Source organism: Marmota monax, unplaced genomic scaffold (assembly GCF_021218885.2).
Source record: "Marmota monax isolate L192 unplaced genomic scaffold, Marmota_monax_Labrador192_F-V1.1 WCK01_AAM20220418_F8-fsc00166, whole genome shotgun sequence".
In the NCBI taxonomy this organism is placed as follows: Eukaryota; Metazoa; Chordata; class Mammalia; order Rodentia; family Sciuridae; genus Marmota; species Marmota monax.
In genome coordinates this window covers 2,088,832-2,107,611 of record NW_026693344.1, presented here as the reverse complement: position 1 = coordinate 2,107,611, position 18,780 = coordinate 2,088,832, and the positions used below count along the sequence as shown (strand labels likewise).

General features: G+C 35.9%; 1 protein-coding gene across 1 annotated transcript in view; it reads right to left on the bottom strand.

Moving 5' to 3' along the window:
• Positions 1 to 2,765: 2,765 nt before the first annotated feature.
• Positions 2,766 to 18,780, bottom strand: part of Fas (Fas cell surface death receptor) — a 26,128-nt gene continuing 10,113 nt past the window's right edge. The window contains exons 2-10 of the mRNA XM_046456774.2: positions 14,427 to 14,580; positions 9,576 to 9,713; positions 8,422 to 8,530; positions 7,617 to 7,678; positions 7,399 to 7,464; positions 6,151 to 6,218; positions 5,222 to 5,246; positions 4,006 to 4,482; positions 2,766 to 3,972 (exon numbers count right to left, since the gene is read on the bottom strand). Coding sequence (XP_046312730.1) covers positions 4,118 to 4,482; positions 5,222 to 5,246; positions 6,151 to 6,218; positions 7,399 to 7,464; positions 7,617 to 7,678; positions 8,422 to 8,530; positions 9,576 to 9,713; positions 14,427 to 14,580 — 987 coding nt within the window. The 3' untranslated portion in view covers positions 2,766 to 3,972; positions 4,006 to 4,117. The remainder of the gene's footprint in view (positions 3,973 to 4,005; positions 4,483 to 5,221; positions 5,247 to 6,150; positions 6,219 to 7,398; positions 7,465 to 7,616; positions 7,679 to 8,421; positions 8,531 to 9,575; positions 9,714 to 14,426; positions 14,581 to 18,780) is intronic.

The following is an 18,780-nucleotide window of genomic DNA, read 5'->3' as shown; positions in this document are numbered from 1 at the left end:
GAAAGCCAACCTACAAAACTGGCATAAAATCACTGTCGTTGAAATTAAGAAAACAAAGCAATTCTAAACAGGGCTTCAAGCCAGATCTGGTGATCTGGTGGCACATACCTGTAATCCCAGCTACTCAGAAGCTGGGGCAGGAGGGTTCTGAGCTCAAGGCCAGCTTTGGAAATTTAGCAAGATCTCATCTCAATAACATTGACAATACAAACTTTCTTTTTCTTTAGTTTTCTTTCTTTCTTTCTGTGCTGGGAATTGAACCCAAGGCCTTGGTCATGCTCAATAAGCTATCTCCTCAGCCCCTTGGTATAAAATTCTAAATCCAAATAAATTACCATCCAGAAATTGGCATGGAAAAAAATTCTTTTTGTTGTTATTGTTGCAGTGCTGGGGGGAAAAAATTCTAAATCACATGCATTATTAATATTAATTTTATAAGCATTATCCAGACAGCTTCAATACCTACAAAATATCTGATCAAATCAGAGATGGATGGACTCCATGGACATGCTAATGAGAAAGACCAAGATACTCCAGTATGTAAGGCCACCATGTGACCTGTGACCTCATTCTACAAATAGCCTTTTTTTCTACAGCTTATACATGACATTTGGTTGATACTCATACCCACAATGCCCACCATAGATTAGGCCAGGTTCACCAGCATGAGGGTGACTTTGAATCAAGGAGCTCCCTTAACTCAGGAACATAAATGTGATTGCTGACATAGAAAGAATCCTGCTTGGGGCCCCTGGGTGAAACCAGAAGTAGAAGAGCCATACCACCAAGTACAAAGGTCTCCTCAACTTCCTCCTCCCCCCGAATGAGCCCAGAGTTCTTGGTTGGAACTCACAAGAGTGGGTACAGGATATTCTCTAAGTCATTTTTTTCCTTGCAAAGTAGGAATTCCACTTCTGGCTATGAAGAATAACTAGCGCCAGACTTGCCCTTCTGCTATCTACAGCTAGAAAACTAGACAAGGTAACACAGCCTGTGAACGCTCAGAAAAGAGAAACGAATGAGGAGAGTCCTATGATCACTCAGATTTTCCCCACACAGGCGGGGCCCCTAAGCAAAGCACAGTCATTCTTGCTAAGATGAAGAGCAGAGATTGGAGTGGAGGAGGCGAAAGCTGCTGGACTTTGCAGTACAGATATACTGGAGGGAAGGGAGATATCTAGGTAAAATAGTTTCAAGTATTATTTTGCCATAAAGAATAAATTGTGTTATCTGCAGGAAAATAGAACTAAAGATTTAATGAAAAACCAAATAAGCCACACTCAGATAAACAAGTATCTCATGCTTTCCCTTACATGTGGAATCTAGGGGGGGAAAGATGATATAGAAGTAGGGGAGACTCTTAGAAGTAAGGAAGGGCAGGGGAAGGCAGGAGAGAGGGGAGGGTAAGAAAGGGAAGTTGAGGGTAGGTGTGATCAAAGTATGTTATTTGCATGTATGAATATGCCACAATGAAACCATTTTTCTGAATTAAAATGTACTAACATACGAATGTGATATAATGATTTTCACTATTATGTATAATTATAATTTTTATTTGCTTTATTTAAATAAATATACGTTTTTTAAAAAAGGTGCACTAATAAGAAAAAAAAAAAAAGAAAAATTGTTCCAGATCTATCCAGTTGTTCTCTGGAGTCTCTCGCTAAATACTATATGGTCATGAGGCAGTAAGACTCTTAAGAGTCAGGCAAAGAATAATTACAAGAGAAGTACTACTGGGAGCTATAAACAGAACAACTCCCAAAGCTGTCACAGGAATGGGAGGTATTAAGTTCAGCCAACCAAAGTGAAAATATTATATTGAACAGATCTGGGCAGTGCCAAACTTTTAGGTCTGGACTGGACATAATTAAGGCTATTCTAGACCACCTAACAAATATATAACCAGAACTATTGAATATGGTAGTCACTAGCCACATGTGGCTATTGGCCCTGTAAAATGTGGGTAGTCCAAGCCAAAATGTGCCTGAAGGTGTAAATAAAACATAAACAAGATTCTGAAGACTTAGTATAGAAAAAGAATGTAAACTATCTCATTTACTGATTACACATTAAAATATTAATACTTTGGGAATATTGGGTTAAATTAAATATACTATTAAAATCAAACTTAAAAAGAGAGATGGAAAGAGAAGACAATGTTAGGAGAAGAAAATTATTTCTTATTATATAGACTTTGAGGAAGGGAAAGAAATTCCCCACTCATAAGATCCTGGAAGTCAGCTTCAATTATCTGATACGGCTACTAGTGAATTAGTCACATTCCCTTAATATTGCTACTATTATACTTATTATATTTGAGTTTGTGATGAAGTTTAAGCTAACTTTAGGGTTAATATAACAGCTACTGTGGTGTGAGACATCTATGTTTAAATTGTGTTCTTGCCAACATGAAAAACAAAAGGAATTCATTTAAGGATTAAGACAGAATCAGTGGTCACCAAATAGCTAGAATGGAATATTAGCTTTCTTACCAGTAAAACCTACACTTTCAAATTTGTACTTTCCTATCCTCATTTTGGTGTCTGAATGTAACCTTGTCCAACAAATTATTGTGTGCTGTTTGAAAGAGGTATTCTTGGCAATAGCAATATACAGAAGGGATTATTTAGCTATTAAAGGGGCTTTATTAAAAGGAAGTACCTTCTAAGTGATCAAAGAAAGCTTTGAAGCTTTCTCTAAACAGTATTTATAGAAAAGGAAAACAAAAAGTAAATCCCCACCAAAAAAGAGAGAACTAGAAATCCAAGAACATTGCTTTAATTAAATATTTTAACCTATATTTCCAAACATTAAATGGGGAAGAATCCTCTCTCAATGGAAGCTCTTTAGGTAATTCTAAGTACCTGCTTCAGTTTATAACCATCTTCAGGTCATTGTACATCTATATAATCACAAAATAACCTTTATTAAAGTAGAAATATAAATACCCTTTATTAAAATTCATATTTAATACAAACTTTCACAGATGTTTTAATGTAAAAATAAACAACTATCAGTAGGCAAAGGAGCTTGTTTGAGAATCTGCAGACAATAACAAGAGCAATTCCTAAAACCTGACAACATTTTTATCTTTGCTAGGTATTGGTAGCCAAAAATAATACAGGGTGAATTTGGGGACATTCTGCAGAGTAGGGACAAAATAAAAACCTTACCACCCTTGATAGTAGACATGGGCTCATGATATGCCATGAAGCTGTCACCTGTAAGAACAGTGAGTCTGTTTCAGACCAGGCTAGATAGGCTAAGGGCAGTCTTGATTTATGGGGTCATTAAATATTTCTTTGGCAGTCCTTTCATATTTGAGGGTGTACTGGGCTGCCAAGATGACAGCAATGGAGGTAGCAAGGGTCTAGTGACATATATCTGTTAAAAATGCTTTTGATACCTGAAAAAGAAATCAAGTATTTTTGTCTAGTAAAATGGTACACAAATAGAAAATATTCAATAACTTTAATCCAATCTGCATTTTCCATTCAAATTCAAAACTGAAAATTGGACCACAGAGTATCAGTGATCTGCACAAATATCTTTGAGGCATAAGTTTATTAAATTGTACATTCAAATATATATGCAAGCTGTGCCTGAATATGTTCCTCTCAGAGTGGTAAATAAAATTTACAAACATGGCAAGATCTCCAGAGTCATCACAGAATCACACAGAAGTAATATAGAAGCAAAGCAGTCTTTCCAGTGACTGATGTGGCAGCAAAAGTTCACAGTTTCTGTTGATGTGTGGAAAGAGGTCAGCAGTGGGCAGTCATTTATACTAATATTCACTAACTACATTCACACTGACAGAACTGCATGTGAGACGCTACAGCACAATCCTAAGCTTTTCCCCTTTGTACAGGCTTCTCTTTGGGTGTTTATCATGCCACTGCATTTACTCTTGACCATGCATGTCTGTCTTCCCACCTGTCTTAAACATCTTGAAGGAAGAATCCTAAGGTCTTTGAACTCCATAAAGGAATACCTCTACAGATCTCACAAATGAAAAAACATAATGCACCCAATAAAAAGTCAATTGATATTTACAACCTTTAGCTACACAAGACCTTTTTCACACTGATTTTACTTTGTTGACTGTACATACTCAAAACTGAGTTAGCTCTTTTTCACCCTGGGCCAAGCTTTGTCTTTCATTTTCATTTCTGCAGCTTGAATTTTCACGGTCACTAACAACGTCTGTCTGGACAAAATCCTGAATTTTGTCAGCCAGAGCACAGAGATTGGCTTTTCGGAGACTTTTAATTAAAGTGTTATATGCATTCTTCTTGCCATGAAATTGATACCAGTTACGAAGCAGTTGGACTTTCTGCTCAGCTGTATCTTGCGGATTGTCATTCTTGATCTCATCTATCTTGGCTTCATTGATACCATTCTTACGAACAAATTCTCTAACTTGATTGATCGTCATCTCTTCAGCAATACTAATGATGTATTTACTCAGGTCAACATCTGAAAAATAGAATATAGTCTCTGAAAATTTGTTTTTTTTTTTTAAATGAAATTCCCATTATAGAAAATCATGTTTATTCCTTCCCTTACCATAATTAACAATACAGGAAAATCCTAGAGACCCAAATGGCTGATTATGGAAAAACAAAAATAAAAATAATTCTGAATTGTAATTCCAGCTCCTGCTATGGCCCCAGTAGTTTGCTCTCTGATCAGGGCATGACACATAACGTCTCTGTTTCTTCCTACCTCCTATATGAAATAAGAGGTTTAAAAGACATCAACTCTAATATCCCTCACAAAATTGAAGATCAATGAGCCACAAGCCTAAATGAATAGGCCAAAAGTTTATGATCATTTTATCTGTGAAACCCAGGTCAAATGACAGAACCAAACAGCATCAGGTATGTTGTTACAGAATTGAGTACAACAAAGACAACTGAGTCTACAATTCTATTTAATTGTCACTCTGAACAGAGGTGCTATAATACACCTAACTGGTTCTGAAGGAACAATTTCTCAGAATGTGATGTTCTGTTGCTACCTGATTTATTTTTAACAATGAGCGCTATAGATTTAAATGAACTACTGAATAAACCCTTGATGGTGAGCAAGAACTGTAAGCCCAAGGGGTAGCAAAGTCCACAATATGTTACTGAAATTAGCAAGACTTTATTCTAAAATTGGCCTACTCCTGCAAAGGAAGCTATCTTTTAGAAATACAATGATAAAGCCTTACCTGAGAAATTCATTGGCTCTATTTCCTGGGGAGAAAAAAAATGGAGGTGGGGAAGAGACAAATAAAAACATATTTAGAATATTATAAATGTCACTTTCAAATTCCTTAATTCTGAAGAAAGTACATTCGTTTGCCTGATATATAAAATTAGGAAACTAGACTAAGTGATTAAGAAGGGTTCTTTCATCATTCAAATTTTTAAAGCTTTTGGCCTCACTAGAAACTAAGCAATACTGGCTCATTTTTTACAAAGACAAGGAATCTAAGGAATCCATGAAATAAAATGAGATTATTTTCCATATAAATGCATTAAAGTAAACAACAAACATAAACATTCTCAAATTTTCTTTACTATAGCTATTTTTTTAACAGCAGAAAAATGGCTCAAAATGAAATTCTTATGTACCATATTGATTCAAAGAACTTAACTCCCTTTGAGCCCTTGCCTCAAATGAAAACATCATTATTCAATTAACAGGAACTGTTTTCTCTTCCCAATGTATAGTTTTGCTATTTGAAATGTCTTGACCCCATGTTAGAAAAAGAAACAACTAGAGATTGGCTTAATAGTTGTCTGGAAAGAGTCGGAATGTGCTTTTGTGATAGATTTTAAGAGCAATCTCTTTGCCCAGGCTAAATCCAGGCTTTGGTAAAGGATGTCTCCCTGCAGAGGTGACACCAACGTGAAATAGGAACCTTGACCACATCCTTCCTCCAATTCATATACAGCACACTTCCACTCTCCCTTTTGTTGCTTCTTAAGACGCTAGAAGCTTATCTATAAACTAGGTACCATATCTTAACTAATATTTGATGCTGTTCTAACCCATATACACATTAAAACAATACATGTTTGTTTAAAAGAAAGTAACTATCAAAAAGCTGAATTACTACTTTCTCTATTTTTTAAAGAAATCTGATTCACCTACCCGATTGTTGGGTAGAAGTTCATGGTGACCATGTTTTGTACTGCGGTACTTAAAAATTCTGTATATCCCTGAAAGACCAAAGCAATTTCTATCAGACTCAGACCTTAGCTTGGTAGAAAGCATGAGAAGATACTTTCACACTAAAATATATAAAAAAGAAGAAAGAGAAATTCACGGAAACTTTAAGTGGCCAAACACAACAGGAAATGGCACTGTGCTAAACTTACCCCCACTGAGTCAAGTGTTCTAGAGACAGGCCACATCTTAACTGAATCATCCAATTATCACACCCTGGCCTTACATGAAGTTGGCTTTTGACTGACTCTACGGCCACACCACTTCCTTCCTCTCCAGTATGGTGGGTGGCATGACAGCAGAAGGGCTCGGAAGCCATAGGATGTGGAATTGAAATCACCCTGCTGTTGCAGGGCATTTAATGCCTAGAAGTTCAAGTACATAACACTTATGAGTAACTCAGGTATACACATTCAATAAGTTTTTCCTTGAAGTTATTATGAGATGGAAGAAAGGAATCTGTATGTCCCTAAGTATAACTGTTTAAACACCAATTACGTATTTTTAGCTAAACAACCTCTAAAGCTAAGACAAAAATCATATTTTAGTTGAAGAAGCAGTGACTTGTTCCAAAAAAGAAGGAAAAGTGTGATAATTCTGAGTTACTAGAAGATGGTGTGACCCTGTATTTTAAATGGTTAAAGCTATCTTCCAAACTAATTATGATTATATCCAATCTGGGGCTTATCTGCTAACTTTAATAAATGATCCTTGCATAAAACGTGTTGCCATCATATTTTAAGTGAAGTAGAAGAAATGTTAATTTAAAAAAAAAAAAACAGCTTGGTCAAGGTTCAGGAGGTACAAAAAGGGATCAGTTTATCAAGTGTCCTTTCAATTTTGTTCCAAGGATGGCCCTTGCTTTTGTGTTTTCTTAACTCATAGGAAAAACTTAATGAATAGTGAAGGATTACTTCTGATTTTTAGCTATTACTGCAGAGAACCCTTGCTTAGAAGGAGGATGGGAATACCACTCAATTCCCTAAAACTGTTCATCAGAAATAGCAGCAGAAGGTATCATCTGTTCTTATTAGCTTTCAGGAGTATGTTCAGTAGCAGGAGATCACCGATACAACAGAGCTACACTTGGTAGCTTTCTTACAGTTAGAAGACAGAGAAAAATTCTTGTGGGCAAAAATTCAAATTTATAGTTTGAACAAACTAAGAACTTACCAAAAGCTATAATCGGGAGTAGCAGTAGCAGGAGGAACCACAGCCAGTTATAATTGAAACCTGTAGCTGGAAACATTGAACATTTTATATGAAAACAAGCAATTTTTAAGGTTAAACAAAATATTGTACTCTTAAATAATTAAAATCAATTAGTTTTTCTTCATATTTAATGGTGAGGATGGGAGAGAGGAGAATATAAAAACAAAAAGAATCATTACTTTCTTTTTTGCATTTGGTATTGCTAGTGGGTGTACATCTCTCAATGATTCCATGTTCACACCTAGAAAAAAAATACACGAGAAATTCAGAAAGCCTGGGTTGATTCCTTCATCATTTTCAATGGAACGTGTATATTTGGGGCCATTTTATTCATCTTTATGTCTCTGAGAAATATTTTTTCCCAAATATATCTAGATTATCATCTAAAAACTAAGTGCAAGTTAATAACATGATTTTGGGTGTTTGGATGAAAAAAACACCAAGAGTTACTTTGTTTTAAGATACCAAAGTTAAAGGAAGATAAAATATTGGCATACAAGGGAAGATGAAATAGACAAACAAACTTCAAACTGACAATAAACCGAACTCTTAAAATACCAGACCTTAAAATAAACTATCTTTTAAAAAATGAACTACCAAGATAAATTTCAAAAAAGTATCATAAAACATTAAAATGCCCAGAGAGCAGACAATGCTCAGGATATTGCTTAGGGAAGCTATTCAACTAGCTTCTTTGGGTTGCCATTCTTGGAATCAAGGGGTGATAAGGAGAGTCAAGAGGCTCAAGTGGAATTTTCTTCATAAGTCAAACACTGACAGAGACCCAGTTTACATCATCATCTTTAGCAATTAAGGGCACAGGAAGTATTCAATCATGTTTGAATGAGTCAGTGGTCATCTAGTTGCTTGGAAGGAGAAACAAAACCAGAACCTTGAGTCTTGGTCAGTGTGGGCTTTTCTCTAGGAAGACATTCTTTATTAGGGTACGTCTAATATTTTCATCACTGAAAGACTAAAACTTACGTGGTGCACGGGTCACAGTGTTCACAGAGAGCAGTTTCACAATAAAAGTTCAGTTTACATCTGCACTTGGTATTCTGGGTCTGGGTACAATTTGTTTCCACTTCTAAGCCTAGAAATTCAGTTTGGAAAATATTAATTATAGCAGCTAGTTATAAATGAACTATGAAAATAATGATCAAGGGCGGCATGGATTTTTGAGATCCACTGCTAAGATCAACAGTTATATCATCAAGCCTTTAGTAACATAGGTAATGTTAAATAGCAACACAAATACCCACAGGTTAAAATAGCCAGCAAAGTTTTAAGTGAACAAACAATCCAGCAACCAAGATCATCCTGCCATTGGTTAGATGGTTCCTCTCTTCCTCTAGCCTAGACCCTTGCTACTAAGAAAAAAGCCCATGGACTAGCAGTATAATCAATACTCAGAGCTTGTTGGAATTGAGAATGTCTAAATAGACCAAAGCCAAGGCCATCACTTAAGGGATTCTGATTTAATTGCTGTAAGTGAGACCTAAGCACTGGCATTTTTAATAGCTCCTTGGGCAATTCTCACACACACAGCCAGGGTTGAGAAACCTTGCTTTACAGCCTAAATAGGGAAAAGAGAAGCTTTTTGTCCAGTGGGTTTTTGATATCAAATAAAACTAGGAGTCCTTCTGTTACATTTTACTCTGCTCCCTCAGAAGAGATTGAGATATCCATAAAAATTCAGGTCCCCCAAGTGGAATTATCAAGACAAATCAGATCTCCAAAGATAGGGGAATATGCTACCCACATTTTGGGTTTCTCTGCCCTTGAGTCTATAGACTTCTAAGCTCTTTCTGGCCATGAATAAAGACCATTATACAAGCAAAAATCAAGGCAGGATAAAAATAGTTTCTGTGGTTTTGACTGGAGATGATGAATCCTTTGATTTGATATTTAGTCATTTGCCTTCATCTGAGAGAACTGCTGAGAGTTGACCCACAAATGTCCAGACCAGTGAATTTCAGCTCAGTACTTGGTCCTGCATTGCTCCAGCCAGCCTCATTCTGCACCTTCCTGTGTGTCAACATCATATCAGAAGAGGGGCCAATCTCAAACTGTACTATAAATGGTTCTACATGAAGTACCAGGTTTGGACTCTTTTTATTGCTTCCTAAGACACTTACCATGTCCTCCATCACAAAACTTACATCTTCTGCATTTAGGAGAATAATGTTCATTATCTGTATACTCCTTCCCTTCTTGGCAGGGCACACATATTGGCTTTCCCCCATTGGCTGTGCAGTCAGCATCTTTTCTTGTACCTGAGCAGGGGGAAAAAAATCAAGTATTTGAAGGTAAGGTGGCTATGTAACAGCATGGGGAGTGCACAGGAATTATTATGGCTTGGATGTGAGTTGTCACCTCATGTGTGAGACAATGCAAGAAGGTTTAGAGGAGAAATGATTGGCTTATGAGATCCTTAAACCAATCAGTGAATTCATCCCCTAATACGGATTAATTGAGTGTTAACTGGATGTGGGTAGGGTGTGGCTGGAGGAGGTAGGTCATTGGATGCATGCCTTTGGAGTATTTGTTTTGTATCTAGCTGGCAGAGTCTCTGCTTTCTGATCATTACATGAGCCACTTTCCTCTGCCACACTCTTCCACCATGATGTTCAGCAAAGGAATGGAGCTGGCTGGCTGGCTGTGGACTGAGACCTCTAAAACTATAGGCCCTCAAATAAACTTCTCCTTTTCCTCAACAATTGTTCCAGTCTGGTTCTTTTAGTCACAGTAGCAAAAAAAAAAAAAAAAAAAAAAAAAAAGCTGACAATAAAACACTCCTAAAATGTTGTAAGGGCATTTAAGCTAATGATATATAAATACAATGGGGAGAAGATTATTATTAAAAAGTCAGTTGTGAGTGAGAAAGTCTTCTAAGACAAAAGCTAAGAGAATGAGTAAAGGAATATGCCTAGAGAAACAAGATAATTAAGAATAAGAGCATATAAAAAGTGGGAGATGGTCTGGGATTGTGGCTCAGCAGTAGAACACAGGCCTAGCATGTGTGAGGCACTGGGTTCTCAGCACCATACATAAATAAATAAATAAAGATCTACCAACAACTAAAAACAATATTTTTTTTAAAAAGTAGAAGAGAGGTGAGAATGATCAAATGCACTTAAAGAAATTCTTTTGCCAACTAATTTCTTGGAAAGGGGAGAAGCCTGGGAGATACTCAGAGCAAAATGGCTGTCACTGGCTACAGAGATTACTGAATTAATTTTGTTCTAATTTCTTATTTTACTTTGAAAAGTCCACAAATCCTAATAAGAGATAATGTAGTTTTAGGGAAAGGACATTAGACGTTCCAAAGACCTTGGTCAAATCTTTAGTACCTATAAAATCTATAACAAAGTGTTTAGTCTCTCTAAGCCAAAATTGTGTCATGCATAGGATGGAGATAATAATCCTTCTCTTACATTGTTATTAGAATGCATCTGTTCTGTATAGTTAATGCTCAGTTTCCTCCTCTCTCCCTTTTCTTTCTACTCTGTTTCCATCCAGGAATAAAGTCCAATTTGCTGGACAAGCATAAACATATTGATAACAAAATTTATTATCAGGGTTGTTATCTTAATGCAAACAGTTTTAAATAATATTCCGGTTTCCTTTAATTTACATTAAAAATAAAGCATGGCATTGATAATACTAAGCATTACGCAACAATATTTTCTGGGAAATTCACACATTTAACAAGAGCTTATTAAATGCCTGTTGTGTAAGAGGCAGTTTCTAGGAGCTGGAAATGCTGTAAGAAATAAGTCAAAGCCTTCATTGCAAGACTTTCACCTTCCCAGGCAGACAATGTGTAAATGAATATGTGAAGTCCAGGGATGACAAGTGCTATGGGTAAAACTAGATTAACATAAGGGGACAGAGAATGAAGAAGAAAGAGACAGAAAATATAAACAGAAAAGCATCACTAGTGACTAATTATTAATGGTAGAACTAATTTTAAAAGATACACAAAGTCTAATCCACTCCACTCACATATACAGCAAAAATAATTTACACTGTTTCCTAAGTACGTGACTTTATTAATAACTTTATAACATTCTTATTGATTAAAAAATATATTTACTATAAGCAAATTATGAAATGTAAATATATATGATATTTTAGTAAACAAAAACAACAGTCTGTCAATATAAAAAAAAATAAGCAAATCATGGAAACCCAGAATAGAATTCAAACACAGGGCATCGGGGCTAGGTAACATCGAGGCAGCATCCTAAGGAACACAGTGAAATAACAACTGTGTTTCCTGTGAGTCGTATTATACTGATTTCCAAATGAATTGCTCTCTTCCATGAACTGTCATGGAATGTGCCTAGCACAGTGTAATAGGAGATATAAGAACTCACATATTCTTTGCTCCAAAGTATACAAATTAATTTTTTTTTCTTTTGGTACTGGGGATTGAACTCAGGGGCACTTGACCACTGAGCCACATCCCCAGCCCCATTTTGTATTTTATTTAGAGACAGGGTCTCACTGACTTGCTTAGTGCCTCGCTAAGTTGCTGATGCTGGCTATGAACTCATGATCTTCCTGTCTCAGCCTCCCCAGCTGCTGGGATTACAGGCATGCGCCACCGAGCCAGGACACAAATTTTTTTAGATGAAAAATTAGTGACTGTCCCCCCCAAAAAATGTATAACACATTATTTTCTGAATATAATGATACATAATTATTATAAAAAGTTTGGGAAAAGGACTTATGAAAGCACTTATATATCAACTACCTTGAGATATTATTTTGTTGTTCTGCTATGCATATAAACACACACACATATATTCATATGTGAGCAGATGTATGTGTAACGTGTGTGTGTGTGTGTGTGTGTGTGTGTGTAGTGTGAAAGTAACAAACTACAGAATCCTTACTGGATATGACAATATGACTGGGACTTTTTGATCAAAAGTGTTAATTCACATGGAATCATTAAAAAATACTGCATTTTATTGTAATTTATAAAGAATCACTATGTAATCATTTTCTAATTGTGTGACACTGTACAAACACATTAGAATTCCAGATGCTTTATCGCTTGTCATACCCGTAATGTATCACCTGTTGGTTATTTCCTTCTTTTTCTTCCTTCCTTTCTCTCCTTCCTCCCTTCTTTAGTGCTAAAATGAAAGTTTAAATACACCAATAGTCTGTCTGAATGCCTGAAATTCTCCAAAAAATTCAACCAAGTTTTCCTAGAGATAAACTTATATTTTCTCAGTATTAATAATACATTGATTTATATAAGTTAATTAAATTACATTAAAATCATAGTAACAATGAATACAAACAGATTTGGAAGCAACTTGAATACTGATAAGCCAAAAATTCAATAACAGTGAATAAAAGTGAAAAGAGTGTTTATCCTGTATTTGATGCCACCTAGGATCATTAGAGGAAAGGGCAGAGAGAAGCAGTTTATCCAGTCAGCAAGCTAGTTGGCAATCATGAAAGGGGATTTATACAATTAAGGACTATATTAGAAATATACCAGAAATTCTGCTGTACTTTGACTTTGATTGGCAGAAAACTACTTCTTTAAATATCCAGAAGTCACTTAAGCAATCCCACATCATTGGGTATCACAGTGAAATGCCATGCATTCAATACTTTTCTTTATTTTTTACTATTTTCTTAAGGCATTTTCTATAAATTAGTGTGTCAGTGGTTCTAAACATTTTTAAATTTTTGACCTGTACATTCAACTTTATTTCTTATATAAGTTTGTATCATTAACGTTCCTATAGTGGTAGAATGAGTTCTCATCCCATAAGCTAACTCACAAGGGCTGAGATCCATTCTTAAAGGAAAATAAAACAAAGCAAAAAGGCAAAAATTCTTGACAGACTGATATATATACAAAGCATACTATTTTTTATTTTAACTTTTGTTTTAGATTTTAAAACTGTGAACATATTCCAATTCATAGGGAAAACTGATCCTGTTCAGCAAGTTATAAGAAAGTTAAGAAGCCATTTTTCATTCCTGTTGGAAAAGGGTAAATATAAAAGGGTGTTAAGTATAAGTCAGTTGTATTATAAGGGATGTTTTTCCAAATCTGAACTGGAAGCTAAGGGGGACTCTTAGAGAATCTTTTCACATACCTGACTGATGCCTGCTTTGCACTGGTAGTGTGGGAATCCTGGGAGACCAACAAGTCCTACTACAGATCTACTACAATTTTTTCTGGCCCTATTAATCTGTTGCATAAATCACACAAACCCATGTATTGCTTTCCTATACCTTCCTGTCTTCACAATACAGAAAGATGAGAAAGATCCACAGTTGAGAAAGATCCACACCTGTAATGTACTAGTAATCAACTCTAAGTTGGAAAAAAAAAGTTTGTGCAATTACATCTGGCTTAGCTTCTAATTTGCTAGTGTTTGAAGGATTTCCGATATGAAATTGATTTGCATTTCAAAATAGTGACTTTTAAAACTTATTGATTTGTGTCCGTTACATTTCTAGTTCATCTAGTTATTCAGCTGCAAATGCAAATATATTTTGCAGGCTTCAGTGCCAGGACTAACAGTCTTCTTAGAGACCTGAGGGGAAGTGTGAGACATAGCCTATAAGGGTGAGAGTGTCTTGCTTTCAGAGCTTCACTATTGTTATAATATATCCTAGTCAGTTTTAAATGATAAGCTTTAATACTCACAAATAAATCCTCTTTTGCTCATGAGAAATGGAGCTAAATAGACAAATCTCCCATTTTGGGGGTACACGTAATTTGTAAATTTGTAAAATTTTCACTTAATCATAATCATATCAAACAAGTTTGATAAAGGCAAATAAAGCTTATCTTTTGAAAATAATTTCATAATTGGTATATTCCTCCAGTAATATTATAACGCTAAAGGGTAATCAAAACTTGTAAAGATAACAGATTCATTATTACCAATGCTACCCCTCACCCTGATTTTCATTCCGATCTCTGAATATTTTGTGTGACCTACCAGGAGGACACAGCTGACAGCAGAACTGGCCTCCATGATGCAGGCCTTCTGAGCACTGAGTCTCAGCTTTTGTAACATTCTCCCTCAAGTCCCACACCTCAGTTGCTCGGGCACTGATATTTTTGGGCAATGATCCAACAATAAAGGGAAGTATCTGTAAAAGAAAAACATGAAGAGAATTTATTGATTTCTGAAACAAATAACTTGGGAAATGAGTGTCACTGAGCCAAATGATTGGGTCTGCTGTGCAGAGGCAGACTCAATGTTGGGGCCCCACCCTCCTGCTCAATAATCACTGAAAAAGGAGCACACCACCTGCATACACCTCAAGCCAAGGTTTCTAATCCACACAAAAAACAGTGTCATGCATGGGAGGAACCAGAGCTGTGTTCAAAAGTAAGCACTAGCTCCTACTTACACTGCCCTGTGCCATGGATAAAGAACTTAAATTGTTTCCTTATCCACACAGTGGAAATAATCTATTCTCATACATCTGCTGAAATAATTAAACAGAATCATGCATTTAAAGCTCTTACCACAGAATGGGGTGCATCATAAATAGATGCATACTAAACACTGATATTATTGTGACTATCATAAAGTTGCAGTGACGGATAGCATAATGCAATGGGAAAAAAGAAATTTCAAAATGTCAGTGGTTTGAATCCTAGTTCTGCCACCAGAACTGTGACTTTAGGCAAGTCACATAACTGCTCTGATACTTGATTTCTTCATCTGCTAAGTGAGAATAGTATTTTCTATCTTAAAAGGGTTGTTATGACAATAAGAAGTGATAATTTCTATCAAACCTACTACTTAGCTTACAGAATGGCAATTTCTTCCCTTCTTATATACTAATGCAGAATCAATGGTTTATGATTAAATCTTCATTTGTTATCCATCCAAGCATACAATAAATATTTCATTAAAACCAAAAGTATATTCTTTATCTTTGTTCTGGAAAACAGTCTTTTCTTTATAGAGAACCAACATTTGATCTCCTTTGATTCCTTTCTCCTTCAAACAAACACTCATAACTCTAAGTGACATTGTGTCAAACTTAGCTAGCTATAGAGTGGAGTTCCTTAGGAACATGAAGAGGAAAAAAATGTATATATATATATATATATATATATATATATATATATACACATTATATATAAATATTATATAGTTTATAAAATAATAAAAACACCCCCTGCTCTGATCCTTCTTTGGGTTTCCTATTTTTTTCTCTAAACATAATTTTAAAAAATCATTCATCTTACATATAGTAAGTAAGTTCTATTACCAGTCATTTTGCTGTTAGTTTTGAACTTTGTTTTCTCAAGATCATTTTCATAGCTTTCCTGTGTGTCTTTTTTCCCCCTATTATATGGCAGAGCCATAATACTGGCTACCAAAAAGTCACAACTTCCCTCTCAGCCCTTTTTCCTTCATCACTTAAACTGGCATCATCCCATTCAGACCACAGGATACCACAGGACTTATGACTGAGAAGATAAGGAGGGGTGAAGAGATGCGGTGGCCCACATTTCCTCCTGGGATGGATGTGTCTTAAGATGCATTTCTAACATCCAGACTTTCCAAGAGGGAAAATGACACCAAAATATCAAGGAAATGGTTGACATGTCCAGGGTCATATCACTTACTAGCAAAAGGAGAGCTCAGATTTGTCAATTAACTTCTACCATATCTTTCTTCCCCCTGTACTCTGGACTTAACATAGAATATAGCTGACTTTCCAGTTATGAACAATTCAATGTAAGGAACAGTTGGAATTGGCACACAGATGAAAAGAATGGTACTAAATATGCTGGCTTTCCCACCAAACCACTGCCAAATCTATCTAACACTTTTGTTGAGCCGAGCTTGGAAAATACAAAGGTAACTAACTTTGATTACAATGGAAAATTAATATCAAGTTTCCAAAAGCAGAAGAACCTCAGGCCTCACACATGCCAAACACTCTACCACTGAATCTACATCTCCAGGCCAATACCTGCATTTTATTTATATTTATATTTATATTTATATTTATATTTATATTTATATTTATATTTATATTTATTTATTTATTGTAGGAATTAAACCCAAGGCCTTGAACCCAAGTAAACACTGTAGTACACAACCTCAAGTCCGTGGCTTTTATGTTTTAAAACATAAATCTATGATCTTTTTTCTAAAACACAACAAACATGCAGTTTTGAACAAAATAGCATTATTGACCTCAGTCTCTCTTTTTAGGATAACAATTCTCCTTTCTTTCTGCCACAAAAGGTCATGCTGTTATCCTGCTAATATTAATCCCTCTTTTATATCACAGAATCATAGCTAGGTAACAGAATTGGGCACTCTAGGAAACAGTAATGTGATTGGAGGTGTACCAAAGTGTTAATCACTGAGATGGGAGAGGCTTTCAAATGAAATTTGTCTACATTTTTAAGACTCCTTATTCTATAACTACCCCCAGGTTCTAATTAATGGCTAAGAATTAATTATATTAACTAATCAGCATTCCAGACATTAGAGCTCATGAAAATTTTCAAATAATATAAAAATTCATTAGGAGATAAAAGAGATCAGTGAGTCTTCTTGCAAACTGAACAGGAGCAATTCTTTTCTATTGCCAGCCACCTTTGTTATTGTGAAGAATAAAGTTACTGGTGAGCTATTACTTGCTTTCCTTCTCTTTCAATTCTGGTTTCTAATTAGAAACAAGATGACACAAATTTAAACTCAAAGGGATGGGATTTATAGGAACTGGGCCAGCCCAGATTCCCAGATTGACAAGTCAAAAGCACTCAACGTTAATGCCCAATTAATTGTGTGTGTGTGTGTGTGTGTGTGTGTGTGTAATAGAGCCCTATGCTCTTTGGTATGCAAATTTTATCCAATATCCAGGAGACTGAGTAATGCTTTAACAGTGTATTAACTAAAAATCAATTGTTTGGATGAGACTCACCTACATTATGGAAGGTTATCAGCTTTACTCCAGAAAAGGCAGGAAAATGGGTTAAATCTAAGGTCTGAAAGGTACATAAACTAAGGAAAATGGTAACCACATGGAAAAATAATGAAGAATAAAAATTATTTTAAATATCCATCATAACATTTCTTTAAGTCAGAGAAATCTTGATCACATCATCCAGAATATTAGCTAAGCCATTAGCAAATTAGTTAAGCAAATTCATTTTAAGCCTTTCCGAGTTTATATGAAACCAGGGTGTTTTGTTCAGGTTGTGTGTGTGTGTGTGTGTGTGTGTGTGTGTGTTGACAGAGAGGGTCAGGGAGAGATGAGATTTATCTTAAGGAACTGGATCATATGATTGTGAAAGCTCAGTGAGCCAGAAATCTGATAGTGTAGGCCAGTAGTCAGGAAAGAACTGCAGCCAAGAAATCAAGTCCAGAGACAGACTGCTAGCAGAAATATTTCTGGCTCATGTTAGTGAGGCAGCCAGTCTTTGTTCTACTTAGGCCTTCAACTAGTTGGTTAAGGTCCACCTACATTATGCAGGGCTATCAGCTTTACTCCAATTTATGTTAATCTCGTCCAAAAAACATCTCCACAATACATCCAGAATAATGTTTACCCATATATCTGAGTGGGGTGGCCCAGCCAAGTTGACACACAAAATAACCATTATGTAAAGACATATGGTGGGAAAAAAAGAGATACACAACAGGTCAGGGAGAGAGAAATGCTATTTAAGTGAGTAAAGGAGGATTAGGGGCATGAAGAATTTTGAATGGGACGATGCTGTTTCAGAAAGAGTAGTCTGGGAATGCCAATGAGCAAGAAGACACTTTGGCAGTGACTTTACAAACGTGCAAGGGGGAGCGAGGTGGTTGGAAAGGCTTTCCAGGGCATGGCCCAAGTAAGGAAAAACCCAAACTTCTCAGCAAAAGCTTCACTAGGAGATACTAAAGGAAATAAATATAAAGGTTTCCTGATCCACTCAGATAATTAACATTTGATATTCAAGGCCACAGTAGGACCATACAGCCTTCTGTATCCATAGATACTGCCATCACATAGAATCCTGGAATGACAGAGCAGAAGGAGACCATGGCCTCTATTCAGCTTCAAGGCAGATTTTTTAAATGGCTCTAAATGTAAGTTCATTGTAACTTGAGTCTTCTGTTACCTACAGTATTTTAATATCTTGTGCAAATGAGAAAATTTATTTCTCTCTTTCCGAGTCATTCATGAAAATGCTAAGTGAGAGGACCAACCCCCATTCACATTCCTTCGTGGCATTTGTCTGGCCTTTTACAAAGTTCACTCACATATATCACCTCTTCATAGCTACAGTAAATCTGCGTAGGAGGAGTTACTACTGTCCTTTTTATA